Source organism: Pipistrellus hanaki (assembly GCF_964339955.1).
Source record: "Pipistrellus hanaki genome assembly, chromosome: 4".
In the NCBI taxonomy this organism is placed as follows: domain Eukaryota; kingdom Metazoa; phylum Chordata; class Mammalia; order Chiroptera; family Vespertilionidae; genus Pipistrellus; species Pipistrellus hanaki.
This window is the reverse complement of record NC_140506.1, coordinates 36,214,721-36,236,626: the sequence shown is the minus strand read 5'-3', so window position 1 is coordinate 36,236,626 and position 21,906 is coordinate 36,214,721. Positions and strand designations below refer to the sequence as shown.

The 21,906-nt window shown below is 40.0% G+C and overlaps 2 protein-coding genes across 3 annotated transcripts in view; one reads left to right on the top strand and one right to left on the bottom strand.

Moving 5' to 3' along the window:
* The window catches only part of F2RL2 (coagulation factor II thrombin receptor like 2), a 505,949-nt gene that overhangs the window by 28,923 nt on the left and 455,120 nt on the right, over nt 1-21,906 (top strand). The window lies entirely within an intron of this gene.
* The window catches only part of IQGAP2 (IQ motif containing GTPase activating protein 2), a 254,590-nt gene that overhangs the window by 96,160 nt on the left and 136,524 nt on the right, over nt 1-21,906 (bottom strand). For both annotated transcript variants that reach the window (XM_084881260.1, XM_084881261.1), the window contains exons 5-9: nt 18,385-18,461; nt 4,657-4,724; nt 4,164-4,277; nt 3,480-3,658; nt 1,417-1,504 (exon numbers count right to left, since the gene is read on the bottom strand). In XM_084881260.1, coding sequence (XP_084737386.1) covers nt 1,417-1,504; nt 3,480-3,658; nt 4,164-4,277; nt 4,657-4,724; nt 18,385-18,461 — 526 coding nt within the window. The remainder of the gene's footprint in view (nt 1-1,416; nt 1,505-3,479; nt 3,659-4,163; nt 4,278-4,656; nt 4,725-18,384; nt 18,462-21,906) is intronic.

Sequence of the window (21,906 nt, the reverse complement as noted above, 5' to 3'; positions counted from 1 at the left end):
GCATTTTATTTAACAAGAAAAATAAATCAATGTTAGTGGATATAAACATTTCAAAATAAAGGATGGCGAACGGTTATGGGAACTAAGCTTATGGACCTCAGATGTCTTCCTGTAAAGCTTATGTCAAGCGTAATGACATTGTCAGCTTTTAAACTGAGCAGAAAGAGTAACTTAAAATTGTGCTTCACGTATCATCACCAATATGCTCAGTATTTATGAAGAATAGAAATACACATCCCAAACGGTTAAGGTATTCCTTTAAAAAAGGTTCCTCTAGACTAGAGCTCTTAAGAGCAGTGTGTGTGAGAGATAATGTCTCAAACCTACTCAGTTGTTAACGCCTACATATTTATGTCAGGGTTCTCTGGGCCTCTTTAACTACTGATTGAAGTCTCTACCAGCATCTTAAGAGCAAACTTCTGGGTTATGTCTACAGATACGTCCGCATTGTTGTGAAGGTGTTAAGAGTGATAAAGAACCTCCAAAGCTCATAGGGGAGGTAAAATCAAGGGGAAGGTTTAGGGCTGTTGTGATTAGTAAATACTCCAAGTTTAAGTTTGGCAAATATTTCACATGATTTATTAAGTGGGGTAAATGGTCTTTCATGTATTCATTTTTGTAATATATGTGGATTATTTAGGTTAACATATGGGAAATAAATGTCAAATACAATTCCTTACTGCTTCAAGTAAAAATAAATTTTATTAGAAAGAGGAAAATACTAGTAAAGAGATTAATGTATCTAAATTTGCATATGCTTATTTTAGTTATCCGAATTCTCTGTTCTTTATAGTCATACAATTGAGTCGAGTAACAAGAAGAACGAACTGTACAACTCCACGGAGTCTCAGGGACATGGATGTAAACCTGTCACTGTGCAATTCCATTGGTGTGTCAAATTCACTCACTTGCACTAAAGCTACACAAGCTGTAAGAAAAGAATTCTTAGAAACTGTAGACTAATAATTGGAAAGTAATAGAGTAGAGCTGTTAATAATGCTTTTATAGTTCCAATTGAATGCCATCACAATCATGGGCAAGGAATGGCAGTCTTTAAGTCATAATATTTTACTAAATAACCATCAGTATTATACCAATCAGGGATAGGTTCAAAATATGACATACACTGTAACTATGATGAAACACGTTGAGCTACTTTACATGGACTGGGGACTAGATCTCACACACACACACACACACACACACACACACACACACACACACACAAATATACACACACACACACACACACATACACACACGTGTATATAAATATATGTATATATAGCTGATTTTTCATCATATAAAGGCAGTTTTACAGGGGTAGAAATTGAGAGTTTTGGTGAGACTCTGACAAGGTATATTCATATCTTATAGAAGTATGTATCCATTTCCTTCATAGAATCCATTACTTACTGTTGACTTTATTGATATTGCCTTGGATTTCTGCCTGTGTCAGCAGTTCTTCATACGCATCTCTCTCTTCTTCTGAAATACAGTTATTCTGCAAAACAAAGTCTTCACTGATTTCTGAGGCTAAATGTTTCCAAAGCTCCATATTCAAAAACAAAAAATGCAAGGAGCGAGAAAAACCATTCACTAACATCCATTTGAACGCAATAGAAGCATTTAAGAGTGCCTGCTTTGTGCAGGGCACTACGGTTAGAAATGCCCAGCAAGGACTATAAAGTTGAACAGACCCTGTGAGTTTCTGCAGAGGCCCAATTTTCTAATGTAAACATTGTGTTGGACCCCTTGATATTGCTGTTTTTGGATATCAAAACCAGTTAAATATAGGCAACTTCATTTGATTCAGTCTAATAAAATCAAGAATACAAATAATTAATATGCATAGTACAATGGAATAAATTCTATAGAAGAGCTACATGCTCAGTTGCAAAGAAAATTTAAAAAAGAGACAGCTAATGAGGAAGCGCTGTAGGGACATAGTCATGTTAAAGGCAGAATGGGGAGCAGGATGTCGTTAGCAGGGTTTGGTGAAAAAAGTGGGGAAGCCTCACACGTTGGGCTGAATACAGCATGTGTGTGTGTGTGTGTGTGTGTGTGTGTGTGTGTGTGTCCAGGGCCAGCCAAAAACATAGTGAGTAGAGTGCATTTGCTGGAGGCCTTTAAAAGATAAAAGGACCTGTACTTAACCCCGTAGGCAGTAGGGAATCGGGGAGGTTTCTGGTGAAATGACACCAGATCTATAGCTGAAGATTAATTTTGCAACCTCTAGCTTTGAGAAGGGTTGGCTTGGAGAGTGACAGAAGCACGGAGACCCCTGAGGAAGGTGCTGCAGGCGCCCTGAGGCCAGGTCAGGCGGGGTGGGGCTGAGGCAAGAGTGATGAGATTAGAGTTAGGTGGATAGATGTAAGCCATGCAAGAAAAGGCAACGAATGCAAAACACTGGGGGGTGAGGGCATGTATGGGAGTGGGGTTTGAGGGGCACAATGGTAAGATATGTACACATGTAATACCTTAATAAAAATAAATAAATAAATAAATAAATAAATAAATAAAATATACATTAAAAAAATAAAGTAATGAAAAAAAAAGAAGAAAAAGAAAAAAAGAAAAAGGCAACTGAATGCAGCGATGGATAGGGCACAGGGGACACAGAAAGCTTTCCGAAGCAGCGTGGAAGTCCTTCCAAAGGGAAGTCAGCAAGGGGAACAGGTGGAGGAGGGCAGGGTAGAGATGAATGCCCTTCTGATGTGGTGAATGGCAAGGCCGGAGCAGAACCAGAGGGCCTGTTAGGATGCTGAGAGTGATTTCTTCAAGCGGATGAGCTTATTTGAGGGAGAACAGAGACAGGAGTGCCTCAATGTCAATGTCAACCCCCCCACTTAGCGGGTGGAGGAAGAGACACTCATTGATGCAGAGAACCACTGCCACTTTTTGGCAATGGAGCTGAAGCTGACACGGCAAGAGCCTAAGGAGAGGAGAGTTGGGAGCCAGTGGACGCTGAGTGCAGACAGTCTTCAGTAACACAAGCCAGGCAGGAAGTGGGGTGCGGAGTTAGGAACAGGAGCAGGCTAGCTGCCTTGCTAAGGAGGAAAACCTCGCCCTCCAGTATGAGGGTGAAAATCAGAAAAACACAAAGAGAGTGGACTCCAAACATCCTCTCTAAACTTCCCCACACTGCATTATTAACCTCTACTAATAAACCCACAGGTAACTCAGCCAATACAAGGTCTGCGGGTGGTGCCAACGAGGAGAGCGTTAGCTGCTACTTTCACACCCTCCAGAGAAGTATTACCTCTATGGCATAGCCTTCAAAACCTTGCGACTTACAATATTCATCACACCAGGAAACCCAATTTCCTTCCATAGTGCAAGATTTTCTTTCACCCTTACACTTCCCGCAAACCAGTTGCCTGTGGCTACAGAGACCACAGCCAGTTGAATGAAAAATATCCCTTTTTCCAAACTAGCTACTCATAACCATATTTATTACTGAGAATCTAATTAAATACCTTCAGTTTTGCATTTTCTTCTTTTCCCTTTTTGGCTGCCCAGAGTTCCTTCTGATATTCTTGTGCAAGGTTCTCATCCACTAACGTTAAAACTGCATTCGGGTTTCTTAGTGTTATAATGGTCTGCTCTGCTATTCCTTTCTCAATAGCTTCGTTAATGGCTATCACAGCAGCATGCACTGAGAAGAGGGGGGAAAAAGAGATTTTTACCAGCAAAAGATAACATGGACAGTTGCACTGACACTGCATACACTTCAGTTGGTTTTCTCTCTTCCTTTGGCTCCCAGGAAACATACCAAAAACGAGGCCTCGGACACGTCACAGAGCACCCCTCTGAAAACCCTCCACCTGCCCATCTGTCCCCGGTCCTGCCTCAGCATCCCTCACCTAATCCCCATTCATTTATTCAACACAGCAATGTGTCCTACCACTGAAAGCTAAGGATAAAGAAAGTAAATATTTTGAAGAATATAGACATCTCCAGAACCTCTTTACCCACACTGCACAAGTGGCTGTTTAAAGTCCCAAATCAATTAATTACCTATATTCTGATAAGCTAAAACTAACCATCTACAATACAAATAATAAAAGCTTTTCAGAGGGGTTTAAGTATCGTCTGCTTCTTGTAACCAAAACCAAGGAAGTGTCTGATGTCAACGGCAGGTCCAGAGTTTGAAGTCTTACGTGCAGCTTCGTCCACGGACAGTTCGTTAGCCAGAATGCCCCCTATTTTGCTGAAAGATGGCATCTGTATTCCATACTTCTCGAGTTCTTTTCTCATATTACTGATTTCCTCCTCTGAAAAAGAGCAACAACAAATCAGAGCGAGTCACAGAGATGGAAGCAGGAACGAGTATATTCCTATCAAGAAATGCTTTCATGCTGGTGAGCTTATTCTTCTGATTAAATTTTTAAAAAAGGGCACATCATTATTAAAAAAAGAAATGTCTTTATCAAGAAGGTGGGCCCATTTCTACGTAAGAACTGTAGGATGAAGCCAGCCTTAGCTTCTCATTTCCCAAATGTGGGGAAAAGGAACCTGGTTGAGTACAAAACAATGCTTCTCTCCTTGCCCCACATAGAGGAGAAAAGGAAGTCAATACTATCACATTGGAAAAAAAAGTATGGGGCCATTTCCTGAGACATGGCAAAAAGTTATGAAGACACACAGTAGTACCTGTGAAGTCCACTTTGCCCAACAAATCCTGGATCTGCGGTGCTATTCCTAGTTTGAACAGGTATAAACTGAAAGAGAAAACATAAAATTATCAGAAGCTTTATTATTATAAATCTTAGAGTTAGACATTGCTGAAGTCTGAAAGGCTTTTTTAGTTGAGAAAGACCTAAGAGATTATCTCAGCTAATCCATTCATTTTGTAGATGAGGAAACTGAGCCTCGAGGTCACCAAGCCCCTGGTAGGACTGGAACCAGATCCCAGTTTAAATCCCCAAGACTGGTCTTCTGCAGTACATGGCACTTCCATAGGGTCAGCTGACTATCATCCACGAATAGGCAGAATAAGAAACACAAGTAATAAACTGTTATTTAAGTCTCCCTTTCCTTTTATTGTTGCGAGTGTAAATATTTTTTTCATGCACATATGTATTGGCCATGTCCATTTCTTCAGGAAACACCAATTAATGAATTTTTAGGATTGTTTTTGGGGTATTAACTTTTCTCTGGTTTCCCCACTTTTCCACAAACAAAACAAAACAAAACAAAACAAAACAAAAAAACAAAAACAAAAAACCAAATGACATTTTAACCATATGGTAATGTGAATATTAAGTTCCAACATAATATTAGTGTCTTATCCACAGAGGAAAAACATATTAGACTCTGAACATTCTTCAATGTAAAATAGGCATTATGTATTCATAATTCAAAGTTAGAAAGACATGATATATTTCTTAGTTTAAATTCTAGATCTTTATAGAGATTATCAGGGGTATGAAGCTATTTGCACAGCCTCTAAAGACTTTACTACCCAACGTTGATACTAAACAAGTCACTATAATTAAAACTGGTATGCTGAAAGTTTCAAAACCATAATATTTTATGAACTTCTCAACTCATTATTACATGGGAAAATATTCCAGTTAAAAGGGAATTCATCATGTGGAACAAATGAAAGGTCAACCTCTTTATTTGTTCCTTTCTAACAACAGGAAATAAAAAAATCAACAGTCTTAAACAGGTAGGTATGGTAAAGTTGCAAAATAATTCTAAGAAAATAAAATCAAGCCATACAGACCTTATGAAAATAGATCCATAAAAAATGTATTATTATATCACTACAATTTCTTTCATAGTATCTGATTCTTCCTCTTCCCTTTTTATAACTACACTAGTACATGAAATTTGTGCACTCAGGGGAGGAGGGTCCCTCAGCCTACCTAGCCTGTGCCCTCTCACAGTCTGGGAGCCCTCAGGGGATATCCAACTGCCAGTTTAGGCCCGCTCCCTGCAGCAGTCGGACATCCTTAGAGCTGCCGCAGAGGCAGGAAAGGCTCCCGCCACCGCCACTGCACTCACTAGCGGTGAGCCCGGCTTCTGGCTGACCGTTCCTGCATTGAGCATCTCCCCCCTGGTGGTCAGTGTACAACATAGCGACTCGTCATTCAGTTATTTGGTCAATTTGCATATTAGCCTTTTATTTTATAGGATTTCAAAATACACCTGAACTCATCTACAAAGAAAACTATAAAAATTATTCAATGGGAAAAATGTTGAAAATGTGACAGTAAAATTTAAGTAGGAGACATTTATAAAATGTCTTTTAACACAAATTATTTCAAGTACCGACAGTCTTCAGGTTATGTCTGACTCAACATACGTTGTTTCATGGTTATGTCGCCATCTCCCATTTATTTATATAAAAAAAAATTTCCACCATTTCGATGTATGTACATATGTGCTTTATGTTTTTTATTATTTATTTACCACAAGGTCAGGAATTATCTTTCTTTTAATTTTTTTTTTTTTTTTTTTTTTTTTTTTTTTTACTGTTTCACTTCATTACTGCTGTGTATGTGCTCCATGTGAGTGACATAGGTGCGTATGTAGGTGGGTTCCAAAGTACAGCAAAAATTGCATTATGACATGCTGTAGGAATGGATCGCGATATAACCCAAGGACCTACTGTAATGTGTTATTGAAAAAATATATTGATCTGAGAGAGAGACAAAAACTGAGAGAAAAACATAGATTTGTTGGTTCCACCCATTCATACATCCATTGTTTGATTCTTGTATGTGCCCTCACCCAGGATTGAACCCACAACCTTGGTATATTAGCATGATGCTCTAACCAACTGAGCTACCCAGCCAGGGCCTCAATAATGTGTTATATATTGTATTACTTACATTAACATTCTGCCAAACAAAGTTTTAACAGATGTTAAATTTATATTCTTGTATAAAATACTAAGCTAATAAATATCTATGATCCTTTAATATATTTTCAGTTCTACTCCCCCACCTATGTAATGTTGAGATCATCTAGAATTTTATATGCATGCTTTTATTTTCATATTATGTACCAAAAATTTAGATAACTATATATTCTATTAATTTTTTTCTCATTTCATCTGTCCACTTTTCCTTTCTTAGCTTTACCTTTGGTTTTGTTGTATATTAGTGCTCAATATTAATCAAATGTATAAACTGAACAAATCACTAATTGCACATATTTTATTTTATTTTTAACCATTTACTTATTCATTTACTTATTTTTTATCCTCACCTGAGGACCTGCTTAGAGAGAGGACGGGAGAGAGAGAGACAGAAACATCAATGTGAGAGAGAAACATCTTTTGGTTGCCCTCTGTACATGTCCCGACCAGGGATCAAACCCACAACCCAGGTATATGCCCTGACTGGGAATCGAACTGGCAACCAACTGAGCCATTCCAGCCAGGGTTATTGCACATATTTTAATATTTTGATTTGTTCCTTGGTGTTTGATTCTGTTCACTGAATCTAAGGCCTCTTTCGTAGTGTTGGTTTCCCTCAAATGTCTGGCATTTCCTGAGTTGGGCTCCTCTTGGACTTTCAGATTTGCTATTTGTCACTGCTGATCACAGGTCCTCACAACAAAAGCCACCTTAGGGAGACCATAGGGCTGATGCCAGGAAGGTGCCCAGAATCTTGCCTTCTTAGACTGAGGATCCTGAGCCTTCCTGGCATCACCAGCTCTCCTGGGTACTGGCATGTGACCCTGCCATCCGCATCTACACTTGCTGCTTTGGTGTAAGCTCCATTGTGCTGGCTTTGAGCTCTCCTTTTCCTGTTGTCTCTGCTCAGAGCAAGCCCCACGCCAGCTGCTAGCTCTGCTGCATCCTCAGTGGTTTCTGGGGGCTGTAGTCTTCTCATTCTTTGCTTCTCCATTAATCCAATCCTATCTGTTTGCTTTCATAGGGAGTTAAGTTTCTGGTCAGTTGGTGGCATTCTTTCTAATGGCAAATTATTACTTTTTTAATGATCACTTTAGTAATTTCATTTCAATAATAAAACTATGCTCAATGATCTTGACATAACTGTTTTCACATTATCTTCTTTGTTTAACCAGCCATTCAGTAGTAGCTATGGGATATCTACTATTATACATATAAAAAATATTTTTCTCTACCATGAGATATTGAGACTCCCATAAAACAGGTTTGTTGATAAAATGGACTAAACAATTTACTAAACAAAAGTGTTCATTTTCTCCTGTGGAAATAAAGGTATTAGGACTATTTTGGGTTATACTTTCCACTTCTCCATTGAACACTGTAATACTAATATAAATCTCACAATCAGCAAATATCCTGGTTTAATTAAAAATTACCACTAGGTGGTGCTGAGAAATTAACATTTTTCAGATGGAAGAATCTTCGCTTTTAAATTTGTTTAAAATCAGATTTTCTTAAAGTGTGGCTTAGGTAGAAATCTCATTTGCATATACATACTTTCATCAAAGAAATTTATTAAAAATGTTAATGCATGTATTTTATTTGGCTCCAGTTTTCAACACTGTCTCTAATGTTGAGGGTTTAAACTATTCTTTAAAAAGATTGCTTTTCACAGTGTGGAGGTTTTGTACCAAATCTCTGTAGGGGAGGTGTTTTCAAGCAGATTACTCAAAGGGGCAAAGTTTACTAGGAAACTTGTCCTTAGCCACTGTTCCCAGGCTGAAAAGAATCAGCAACAGCAGCTGGCCCCTTCCCAAGCATTCACATTCAAATGAGCCATTCATGACCTGAAACATGTAGGAAATTCAGAGTCTTAATCTTACACACACACACACACACACACACACACACACACCATCCGATATAAAAGCATCAACTTCTTATAGCTCTTCAACTCTGGACTTATTAAGTACCTTTAGTGCCGAAGAGCCAACACAAAAGGTTGAGAGCAGCATTCCAAAGCAAGCTGTGGCATTAATGTCAGCATCCCTTCCCACGTATAAGAAAACACTTGGTATGAAATAGCGGTCCTCCTATCCTATGACAAGGTACAGTGCGCCTGTGTGCTGAGTGAGGCAGCCACAGAGGAGTGCTCCCAAGGAAGCCAAGCCTCACCGGCCCATGTGGGGCTTTTGGTACAAATAGTATCAGTTTAAAATCCAGGAAGCAGGAAAGCTTTTTTAAAAGTTCTATTAGGGTTTTTCTTTTTTTTTTTGCTAGTACTTCAATGTATACATTAAAAGGTTTATAGTAATGAAATGCAAACTTAAAAGGCAAGAGCTGAATTTATTTCAGCTTTTCTGGATCACGTCATGTGCACTTCATTTTATGCCATAATATGGGAGATGGTTGTAAATGAAAGCCTCATGGATGACTTGAAAGAGCACAGGACTGGGATCAGAAGCCCGAGATTTTGGCCCCAAGACTGGCAATACCTAGATGTGCGACTCTCAGCAAATCACAGAGCCCAAGTTTTCAGCCCCTCGTTTAGGAAGTAAAGGGTCTGGACTAAAATAACCTTCCAAGGACCTTCCAGTTCTAAGTTACACAAGTGAATCTTCATTAAAAACTATCATGCCTAAGTGACCATCACAACCGAATCAACCGAATGGTCCACTAAACAGGCCATGTGGGGCTACCAGGCCGGCAGGGGGGTTAGTGAGGGATGACCAAATGACCAAACAGCAGGCTGCATGGGGCAACAGGCTGGCGGGGGGTGGGGGGGGGCAGTTGGGGGTAACCAGGCTGGCAGGGTGGGGGAGTTAGTTAGGGGTGATCAGGCAGTCAGGCAAGTGAGCAGTGGTCCCAGATTTTGAGAGGGATGTCCTGGATTAGAGAGGGTGCAGGCTGGGCTGAGGAGATCCCCTCCCCTCATGTACAAATTTCGTGCACCGGGCCTCTAGTATAATAAAATCCAAATATGCAAATTGATTGAACAGCAGAATGACTGGTTGCTATGACATGCACTGACCACTAGGGGGTAGACGCTCAACACAGGAGCTGCCCCCTGGTGGTCAATGCACTCCTACAGGGGGAGCGCTGCTTACAGAAGCTGGGCTCACGGCTGGCGAGCGCAGCAGAGGCGGTGGGAGCTTCTCCCACCTCTGTGGCAGCACAAAGGGGTCCCCAGAACAGTCCCCGACTGTGAGAGGACACAGGCCGAGCTAGGGGAACCCCCTCACCCCCACTAGTTCACGGATATTGTACACCAGGTCTCCAGTCCTAAATATAACAGTTTAGAGGCCCTTGCTGAAGTTCCAGCCTGATGCCACTGCTGTTTTTATTTTCTTTGCAGTAGGAAACACTTGACTCCCTTCTGAAACCAATGACTGGCTGAGTCAGCAACAGTGCAGGTTCTGGTGTCACAGCCTGGTTTGCAGTCTTGACTCTGCCAGTTACTAGCTGTGTGACCATGGGCAGCCTCTCTGTGCTGCAGCTGTCTGGGTTATCAAATGGGATCAATAACAGTATGTACCTCATAGGTATGTGAGAAGGATTAAATGAGATTACACCTGTAAAGCACCTGGAATATGGCCAGGCATATAATTAAAAGCTCAGAAGCATTAGCCTTTGTCTTTATTATTACTATTATCCCCTGTTAAATAAATGTCCTTCCTATTCACCTAATAACCCACCACAGTGGTCTCCCCACTCTCAACACTAAGAACCTCTGACTATTTTCCCTCACGGACTCCTTGTTTGAAATGGCTTTATCTACTCAACTAAATTATTTTCCCATCTTAGTCACACACATCACTGCCAGTATCATGTCAAAATCCAATGTTCAGGGGGGAAAAAAATCAAAGAAATCCCAAGACAGTCTCATCATTGGGAAATCAGCTAAACAAACTGGAAAATTAAAGATACAGATGCAGCCAAAACAACTTTGGCTCAGTGGATAGAGCATCAGCCTGTGGACTGGAAGGTTCCATGTTTGATTCCGGTCAAGGGCATGTACCTTGGTTGCGGGCACATCCCCAGAGTGTGCAGCAGGCAGCTGATCGATGTTTGATGTTTCTAACTCTCTATCTCTCTCCCTTCTTCTCTGTGAAAAATCAATAAAATATATTAATAAAAAAAAGACACAGATGCAGCGGCTTCAGTGTGCATCAGTGGTATGTGTGCTGTGTTGGGCGGAGACAAGGTCCATAGCCTCACCGAGCTTGGCATTTAGCAGGATAGACAGCTAGCCACCATACTAATGCAAGATAAAACGGGAGGAGAGGGTTCAAAGCGTGAAGAGAAGTATGAACAAGAAGTGACTTGAAAGATATGGAAGGTGCACCTGCCCTCTGCATCCTAATCCCAACACTGCCACCTGCAGACATCCCTCCTGAGAGCACAGGGTTACTGTCTATCCTTTGGGTTAAGAAATTACCTTTAGGAAGCTTATTTATACATGCAAATATGTTCCCTGCCAGATGCAATCAATCTGGCAAAAGGTAACCATCAGTTTATTAGGAAAGGGTCTTAAGGGAAGGGGGTATAAGGCAGGGAAGTTATGCAATAACATTTGCCTGAGGGGCGAGTTCAAAGGCAACCTGCTAATCAAGGCAGCCACTTGGCGTTGTGAGGGCGGGTAGAGGAGCCCTTCTTCACAGAGCAGTCAGGGATTTAGGAACTGGCCAACCGGAAGTGGGTCTGCCACAGCCATTTTCAGACATGCAAGCCCCGCATGTGCCATTTGGACATCGTCGCTGCATTTGAAATCATGACTGCAGGACAGCAGCTCCCAAGTCTGCGGCAGGAGCAGTGTCCTTACACAGAGGGGAGACACACATCTTCAGCTTGTTGTCGTCAGCGGAGCAGACTCTTAATGGCCAAATAAACTTTATGCAGTAAAAAGAGCAGAATCCAGAACCTTAATCTATCAAACCAGAAAAATCATTTTGGACACCTGACTTGCAGAGGGTTCCTTGGAGGGTAGTTGATTCCATGTCATAAATCAGGAATGATCAGGAAAGGTCAGGAACAGCCCGCTGTGAGCACAAGGCAAGGATATTGCAAGGAATGTCAGGGACAGTACTCCAAGGACAAAGGGTGGCAGACGGGACCAGGCTGGTCCATCAGAAAAGAAAACATGCAACTTGGTGAAGTCTGTGAAAGGCCAGTTCAAAACCAATCAAAAGAGGACGGTATAAAGTTTACAAGAAGTGAGTTGTAGTAGATAAAATAAGACACACATGGTCACTTATATTGATTTTAACAAGTTGGAAAGTGTTATTAAAATATTGGTGCTTTTTTCTTCTGTCTACAGAGCATAGTTATACTTGTTTCTATACCGTATACACTACATATATGTTACAAAAAGAATAAGTACCAGGAACTCTAAGCCACATAGTCTGAGAAAACCATGGAAGTGTCCCAAATAAGGACTCAGGTGGTGACAAAAATAGCTGGGTGGGAAGAGGATTTTGGTACTGATGGTCAAGCAGAGAAAGGATCCAGAAATATGACCCAAACTGCATCAGGTAGAGTCAATCCCTCACCTCCTCAGGGAGAAACCTCTAGAAAGCCCAGCTCATTTTGAGAAAATATTCCAAAGGCATACACAAGCTTTTAATAACGTTAACAGATCAGGTCAATGCATCATGATGACAGGACAATGGGTTATGTAACACTAGCCAAAAAGGCATGGGAGGAAATCATTTCTGGGAGACGGGGTGGGGGCAGGGGCCCGATTAGAAATAAGAGCCTACATGAACGCCATCTACTGAAAAGTAAAGAAAAAAAGGTCACAAGTTCAGCCCGATGACTGTAGCCAGGGTCTGACTCACCTGGGAACTCAAACTGGCACCATGCTCTGTAACCTGGGCCAGTGCATAGGGGTATTCTTTGTGTCTCGCGCTTGTGAGAGTATGCCAACTCTTGTTAGCTTTCAAAATGTTACAGTCCTCGGATGAGTCAAAATTAGTGTATGAAATGAGTGAAAGTTGTAGAGCGGATCTTTTGGAATAGGCTGAAGTGTGGTGAGTCTGTAATAACGAATCTGGGGAGTTCACCTGTACTTGCAGGTATTTGAAGTGTTCAAAAAATCAGGTCTACTAAATTTAATTGTTTAAAGGAATTAAATTTTACAACTAGTGTTTCAACATTTAACAGTTTATTGACATACTGATGAACAACATGCAAAAGTGTCCTTCTACGGGTATAAAAGCCTCCAGACCGGTAAAAATCCATAGTATTAACTCCTTAGCGAGGCTCTCGCTTCTTGAACTGGCTCCTTTTCACTGCACAGACTTAAAGACATTCCAAATGAAGCCACAAAAGGAAAACACGCCATATACACATTTTAAGTCCAAAGATAGCCCATCACACATAGTGGTTTTCAATTGGTGTTGAAACAATGGGTACTTTGGCTTTTCCTTTAACATTATTTTTTAATTTTCTAATATTTCCCCAATGAGCATATTTTAAATAAGAAAATAAAAAAGCATTTCTTTGGGGGGGAAAATGAGGCCACCCCTCCTGAGGTCTCTACATTAGGCAAATGCCAGAAGCTAATTCCAACATGTCATAAATGCAAGAATTTCATCAAAAGGTTGATGGAACCTTGAAGCTTCAGCAGGGCTGAAGATACATCTTACTGCCTGCTGGAATGGCTGAAGGCATTTCCCCAAACCTGAATTTACATACATGATTGCTTGCTGCCAGACAGCTGAGGGCATTTTAACCTACATGTTATTGCCTCCTGCTGGTCAAACACCTGAACAGCCAAGGCAGTTCCCCCAAAACTAACAATGCCTCTGTATACCAAACCTTAACCTTTGATATGTATATCTGCCTTGCCTTAGGACAATTTGTGTTAATAAAGAGCAAAGGGTCCAGAGATTCAGAGAACTTGGTTACTGAAGCCAAGCCCTTCTCTGTCTCCCCCAAGGATTATAAATTTATTATATTTCTAGTCTCTTTATTAATTTACGCTGCAGCGCCTTCTCCAGATTCCTGAACCCTTCCAGATGCAGAGAAACACCCACCAGCATGCACAGACTGAGGATTTCCCGAGGCTGCCGTGCTAACATTCACGGGTCTCAGGTCTCAGGTCACCCAACTGAACTGACAAAGGGTACAATGAGTGGCAGGCAAGGAACCTGGGGTCAGAAGCAAAGTACAAAGGTAAGGGGCAGGCATATAGAAACAGGAAGCTAGGGGGTCATGGTGAGCAGTTAGTCCTGATCCAAAAGACAGGGCAGAGACACATTTGCAGGGCTAAGAGCTAACTCTGTAGGTTGAGTAAGGCCCACAGGCTGGGGTAAGAGGAAGGCAGTGCCTGGTTACTTGCCTGGCTCCTGATCTGTAATCGGAACTTCTGGCCTGTTTAATTTTTTATCAGATAACAACGCTTTATACCAGCAATATTGTTATTACCTTAACCAGAATATAAAGGCTGAAGACATACACGTTCATTTCCAGCATTCTTCTAATTTTGCAGCAAGGGCAAGTCCACTGTACGTACTAAGGGGCTCTGCTGCCCGGCCTCCAAGTGTGTCTTGCCCAACAGAGCAGAACATCAGCCTCATCTGAGTCACTAACTGCAGTCTCAGCCATCATAGGAAAAAGGTTGGATTACAAACAACTTAGATACAACTGAGACTTCTGTGTGCCATACCAAGAAGCAGCCAGAAATTAAGCTTAGAGCTGAAAGAAGTAAAGGAGAAAAGATCCTACCTAAGACCAGATCTGATGAATGACAGGCTCAACAGGCATCTGCCCCAGGGTAAGTAACGGTAACAGAAACTCCATGACTGGTAACTGAATAACTGAGAAAAACAGTCCTAGAACATATTACACCAACATTAGCAGACCACTGGCCATGATAAGCCAGAAGCTGCTCTTTGGTCTTTTGTTTACCAAACTGTTCAAGCCACTGTTAAAACGATGGCAAACACACTGCCATCCACAGTGCAGTTCTACATAACTTCTGTCGAACACGGACAACACCGGAAAGAGACTTAGTACACCATTTTTTTACACGCTGCTTCACAGCAATGCCCAGGTGTCCGCTTCAGGACATCCATTGAAGCTTCTATAAGACACCCCAGGAGCACCCCGCAGACTTGGGCATGAGCACAATAACGGGTGGATGTGATAATGACATTAACCAAAGGTGGCTGGCTTAGCAGGTCACTAAAACAGTACTAACCATAGTGACAAGTGATCATATTAAGTGCTGAAAAATATATGACAAAAATATTGGACAACACATTTGAAAATTCCTCAAAATAAGCATTTTTGAAAAAAAAAAAAAACTTTTAGAAAGTTGCTGACATAATGATACACTGGCCACCTATGAGGAAGCAGGCACAGAATTGCCTCCGTCCCTCTTTCCCCCCCCCACCCCTCGCCCCTAGCTCTAAACTATTAGGAAAAGAAATCATAGAAAAGGCACCTATATTTGGTCTATATTTCTAGCAACTGTCATCTTCCAAAGAAATCTCGTAAGTACTGATCGGGGAAAAGTAAAATTATATGACATAATTAAAATTCTTCTCTAGTAGGCCAGAATTGCAATGAATTATTACCTTCATAATTATAATATAAACCTTTTCCTTTGGAGAGGAAAGAGCCAGGAAGAAGTTAATATAAACCTCTAGGCAGAAGATTCTGCCAGGAAAATGACTTCTGGTGATATAAACATAAGGCAGATGCTCTACAAGAAATTTAAAACTTAATTGGACAAGAAGCCTTCTAGCCATTACCTGTGTACACACAAGACAGCAGTCACAAAAATGGATTTTTAAAATCATTTTTTGCTACCACATACAAATCACATTTCTTCCAGGCCATTAAGATTAAAAAAAAAAAAAAAAAAAAAAAAGCAGAATGTCAACATTTTCAAAATTAACTTTTCAAATAATTGCTTTTAAATAATGAATGGGGAAGAGTGATGTCATGAGAGAGCCCCTTGTCCTCTCCCCCTGAAATTTCAACAAGTTAACCAACTATAATTCAACAAAGAAATTCCGGCTCGACACAGATGCATGCCCGAGAGACCTGTGCATTGAAATACCTAAAGGCGGGCAATCGGGAATAAAGGGGGAGATGAGAAGGGAGCAAAGCGCAGATGGGCTGCAGCCCTGCAGCTGGAGTCATGGCTTGGCTGGAAGAGGCGGGAAAGCCGGCTGTCACAGGCACTTCCTTTGGCCAGGAGGAACAGAGAGCTGCAGGGGTGGGGCAGCCCAGCAGGGCAAGTGGCAAGGGAGAGAACAGTGTCTAAGTCAGCAGATGCTTGAAAGAGCACAGGGTTCTGCCATGCAACTCTCCACTGTTGATCCAGGTGTTGGTGTTTCAGAGAAAGAAACAAAACCACAGAGTCCTGCCCCCACTGGAACTCCCAAAACTTATCTCTTATTGCCCTCAGAAATGGGTCCAATAGCATATTATCTGTAAACCAAGAGCTGTTGCAGTAGAATAGCTGTTCCCTCTGTGACTGATTCCCAGGAGGGGTGCTTGGGTGGGACGCCACTATGGTGAGGGCAAAAGAAACCCCACCCCAAAGCAGCATGGCTGTATTATCTTACAGACGCTTCAGAGATTCAAGACCAGAAGATCACAGAGGTAAGAAATCTTGCAATTCAGCACCATCTACTGGAAATGAGTAGAAAGACCTCTTCAGAAATAAATGCATAAGCAAAGGAGGACAGCAAATAACATGAATAACCATAGTAACATGGATGACCAGAAAGAAAATGAAAATTCTCCAGAAAGCAAGCTGGAACATATGTAATAAAAATGACAGAGATTTTAAGATTGTTGTTCTGAAAATACTCAACAAGATGGAAGATAATACAGACAAGCAATTCAATACACTCAGAAAACAGATCGATGAACAAAATGAGTACCAAAGAGAGTGAGACTTTTAAAAAGAAACAATCAGAAATCCTGGAAATGAAGCATGCAATTAAGGAGATAAAGAGTGTACTACTGAGCACAGAAAACAGAGTCAACCAGATGGAGGAAAGAATGAGTGATATTGAAGATAGGAATCTGAAATGATGCAGAGAGAAGAAGAAAGAGACCCGAGCATAAAGAAAAATGAAAGAGCTCTATGAGAATTCTCTGACTCCATCAGAAAAAGCAATATTAGAATTATAGGGATTCTGGAGGAGGAGGAGAGGGAGCATGGAACAGAGAGTCTATTCAAGCACATAGTGGATGAGAACTTCCCAAACCTTTGGCAAGAACTAGATCCTCAAGTCCAAAACACAAACAGAACACCTAGTTACCTCAATCCAAAGAGACTATCTCCAAGGCACTCGTAATTAAAGCTGTCCAAAATTAATGACAAAGAAAAAAATTTCAAAGTAGCCAGGGAAAAGAAATAAGTGACCTATGAGGGAAAACCCATCAGAATATCACCTGACTTCTCAGCAGAAATTCTACAAGCCAGAAGAGAGTGGAACCAATTATTCAAATATCTGAAAGAGAGAAATTACCAGCCACAAATAGTATATCCAACAAAATTATCCTTTAAGTATGAAGGAGGAATAAATACATTCACAGACATACAGAAGCTGAGGGATTTTATCACCAGAAAACCTTCATTGCAGGAAATAATCAAGAGAGTTATCATACCTGAAACAAAAAAATATAAGGTCACAACACTATGAATAAGATCACCAAAACTTACAGCATAAACAGGAATAATTTGTAACAACAAAACATAAAAAGGGAGGGGGTAAAGGTCTGAACTGGCAAAGGAAGATGAAGACCAGATGCACTCAAAAGAAAAAAAGCTATGATATATATGCAAGTTTATTTTTTATAAACCTAATGGTAACCACACACAAAAATCCCTAAACCAGGATACATATCTTAAAAAAAGAGGAAACAGAGTAAAGAAGTATGGAAAACCACCACAAACAAAAACAATAGCCAGAAACCTAAAGGAAAAGAACCAATGAGGCACAGAGCTACCAGAAAATAAAAGATGAAATGGCTATAGGAAACCCTCATCCTACCTAATACAAGAGTAATATACAAATCAACCATCACTCTGTTCCACTAGCCATGCCCCAAAGCCACACCCACCAGCCAATCAGAGCGAGTATGCAAATAAATCCAACCAAGATGGCTACAGCCACAGAGAGCAGGAGGGAGGCATTTCCCTGGCGACGGAGATAGCCAAGCTTTCCGCCTGCTCTTGCCAGCCTAAGCCTCCACTCAAGGCTGCAAAGTTTCTACTTAAATTTTTCTTATTATAATATTTATAGGTTTTTCATTTTCCAGTTTTCTATTTTGATGTAGATTTAAAAAAATCATCAAAATATTTTTCAAGTTCAAAGATTGGTTTTACATGACAATTATTTTAATTTTGTACCAGCAAATTTAAAATAACCAAATCTAATAAAAGTTCTTGAGTCATTAAAATAATTTAAGATCTCTTTTAAAATTAAAATTTTAGTTTTATTTAAGTTTACTTTCTAGACTTTTAGTTGTATTTTTCCTACCTCAGTGCGTGAATACAATAGATCATTCTTGGTATGTTTTTCCGGTCATAGACATCTGTTGTTTCTGGATAAAATATCTGGAAAACAAAAGAAACAATGTTTTTATTATGTTTTGCTTTTCACAAAATTATTGTACTTCTCCCAAACGATTCTACTGTGACTGTCCTTGCTGTTCTTTCTGTATTTATTTAGACACAGAAGACTCTCTTAGTTACTGCTTCATCTTGTTCTACAGAAGGACCAATCATTGCATCTGATCCCCTGCCTGACAGGGCGCCACCTAGTGGTTCAAAAGAGTGTGCGTAGGGGTGATAGGAGTGGGAGGTTCCCAGCCGGCCACCCCAAGAAGGCTGTGTCCACATGTTAGTTACGTGGCAGTTTCATTTCACAAAGCTTGAGCCACTCTGGACTCTGCTTTCTACAGTGGAGTCACTCCTGTGACTGAGTGCACAGATGTCCGCTGGTTTGAGAAGGATGTTCTTCTCCAGCATTTTTTTACATTGTTAATACCCAGTTCTATTAACATGCATACTCATACATGGATATTTTTTCTGCTTAAAAGTAATACATGTCACTGAATACACCCTGGAAAATGGGTAAAATATGTAGGAAGAATACTTATAATCCCACCTCCAGACGGTCACTATTAGCATTTGGGGATATTTTCTTCCAGTCCTTTTGCAGTAAATGTCTCTGATATTTTTATGTTTGCATGGGTGCATTTCAAAATAAAGTTGCACATACCATAACCTGTTTAAAACGCTTAATAGAACATGACCCCCCTTTTATTCTGTCAGGATATTATTCCTAATGGATGTATGATTCTTTCATATTTTAACCGTTATTTAACCAGTTCCCCATGGTTGCACTTTTTTTTTTATTCCCAATTTCCCCCCTATTGTAAGTCACTGCAATGAACATCCCTGCATTTTCTGAACACCTAATTAGCTCTTTGGGCTAAACATTGAAATATAAAGTTACTAGATTGAGAGGTTAGAATATTAAGGCTTTTAAAACCTACTTACACTATTCTTTTAAAAAATGTTTTTTTAAAATTGATTTTTAGAGAGAGGGGAAGGAAAAGGGAGAGACAGAAGAAACATCGATGAGAGAGAAACATCAAGAGAAACATTGATTGGCTGCCACCTGCATGCTTCCCCCCACTTTATCCCCCCCCTTCCAGGATTGAGCCTGCAACCCAGGTATGCACAGGTGACCTCTTGACGCATGGGACAATGCTCAATCCACTGAACCATACTGGCTGGGGTGTTTACAATATTCTTAAACTGGAAATTAAAAGTCTAATAAGAAACATTTTAGAATGGGGCACCAAACTTACCTGTTCCTAAGCACTACAAAATAAATAATTAGGCTCAACGCTTCTAAGATTAAGATAAGCATATTGGTATTGCTTGCTTTCAGTAAACATTTTATAAAATTTGAAATAAAAATTAAGTCATGTGCCATAGGTGGTATTTGATACTCAAGTGAAATGTTCTGTTGGACATTGGGAAAAGCTGAGAAAAGAAAGAAAGCAAAATTTCTTAATTTTGCTTTAGTTACCGAGCACTTAAAAAAAATGCTTGTAGCTCAAGCAATTTCAAAGGTCTTTCCGACTATCTTTTCACACATTTGCTATTAAAGTGCCAATGAGAAAAGGACTCACTATTCAGGAGAATGTGACCAGGTTTAAAGTTCTATATATAAGCAGAGGACAACAACAGGCCCCTCCTGTTTCTTTAAACAATTACTTCCCTACTTAAATTTCTCCTGGAAAATCATTATAAAGCAAGGAGATGGAATCAACTTATGGTTCACAATGTTTTATTCAGCAGTGGGTCCCCAGCACCTGGTGTGATGCTGAGCACAGAGTAAGCACTTAATTCTAATAAATGAAGACTGAATAGCAAATACATCAGTCCATTCAGTACGCTGTTGGTTTCTCTTCTTGCAATGTAATGAATCAATGACTTCACAATAAAAATCAGTGTTAAAATAGAATCTTCTAAAATAAAAATAGAATCTGCTATGTGGATTACTTGTTCTATTTAAAATCATGGGAAGCTTGATCCTACATATACACAATTGGAAAAGGTTGAAGTAAAATCTATCAAACATAATGAAACTACCCTAATCTAAAGTAGGTAGCCTTACATAGAAAAAAAAATCCTATTGGAATTTCTTTCTTTATTAACCTGTTTACACCCAACCCCTAGTTAGTACTTGCTAAATCACAATCTAGAAATATGAATTCTGTATTATGACTAGTGCCCCGACGGAAATGGCACTTAATGTTCTGGGCATTTTAGGAGAAGGGAAAGGGATAAAAATGGCAGACTAAAATAAATCCCTATTGACTATTTTGAGATAAACTGAAAACAGATAACAGCCAAAAATATGTTAAAAATAGCCAAGCATAATTTACATTAAGGAATCCTTTGTGTGTGTTTTTTATTTGTTTTTGTTGTGTTTTAAAATTGCAAACCTGGATTAATAATAACAACACAGGTCTTAATTATTCAGTAGCCTACTGACTTGCCTTCAAGCTAAACCACTCCTAATTAGTTTCTTTGAAATAGCTTTCCATACTAAGCAATACAAAAAGAATGAGCTATGGATACATACAAAAACCTGGTTGCTCAGCCTGCATGGCTCAGTGGTTGAGCGCTGACCTATGAACCAGGAGGTCACGATTAGATTCGTGGTCAGGGCGTGTGCCCGGTTATGGGCTCAATCCCCAGTATGGGATGTGCAGGAGGCAGTCGATCAATGATTCTCTCTCATCAATGACGTTTCTATCTCTCTCTCCCTTTCCCTTTCTCTCTGAAATCAATACAAATGTATTTTAAAAAATAAAAAAAAACACCACTTGATGGATCTCAAGGACAGCGAAGGCATTATGATTAATGAAAAAAGACAATTGCTGCAGGTAATCTACTGTATGTCTGGGGACAGTGCTGGGAGAGGGACACACTATGAAGGGCACTCCTTGGTGGGATCTGTACCTTCACTGTGGTGATGGTCATACGAGCCTGTTCCTGGACTGAATGGAACCCCCAACATACATACACATGAATGCACATAAAATGGTGAAAACTGGATAAAGTCTTGTAGTCTAGTTAACATTGATACACCAATGCCATTACTACAGTTATGAGATGTCACTGCTGGAGGAAGCTGAAAGAAGAGTACACGCAGATGTACTATTTTTATAACTTCCTGTGATTCTATAATTATTTCAAAATAAGATGTTTAAGAAATAGCTCTACAATTTCTACCAAAAGTAATTATTTCCTCATTTCCTCTACTTGCCTGTCTGTCTGCCTGCCCTTTGAATTTAACAAGCTCTGAATATTTGCTGAATGAGTTTTATTTAGAAGACCTATTTCAGGAGTAAGAACTATAACCCCCTAGCTGTTAAAATATATAGTGATTTGTAGCAATAATTTATAAAAATAAATTTGTAATAATAATTTGTAGTGATGCAATGAGATTAGGAATCATAAATATAAATAGCAAACA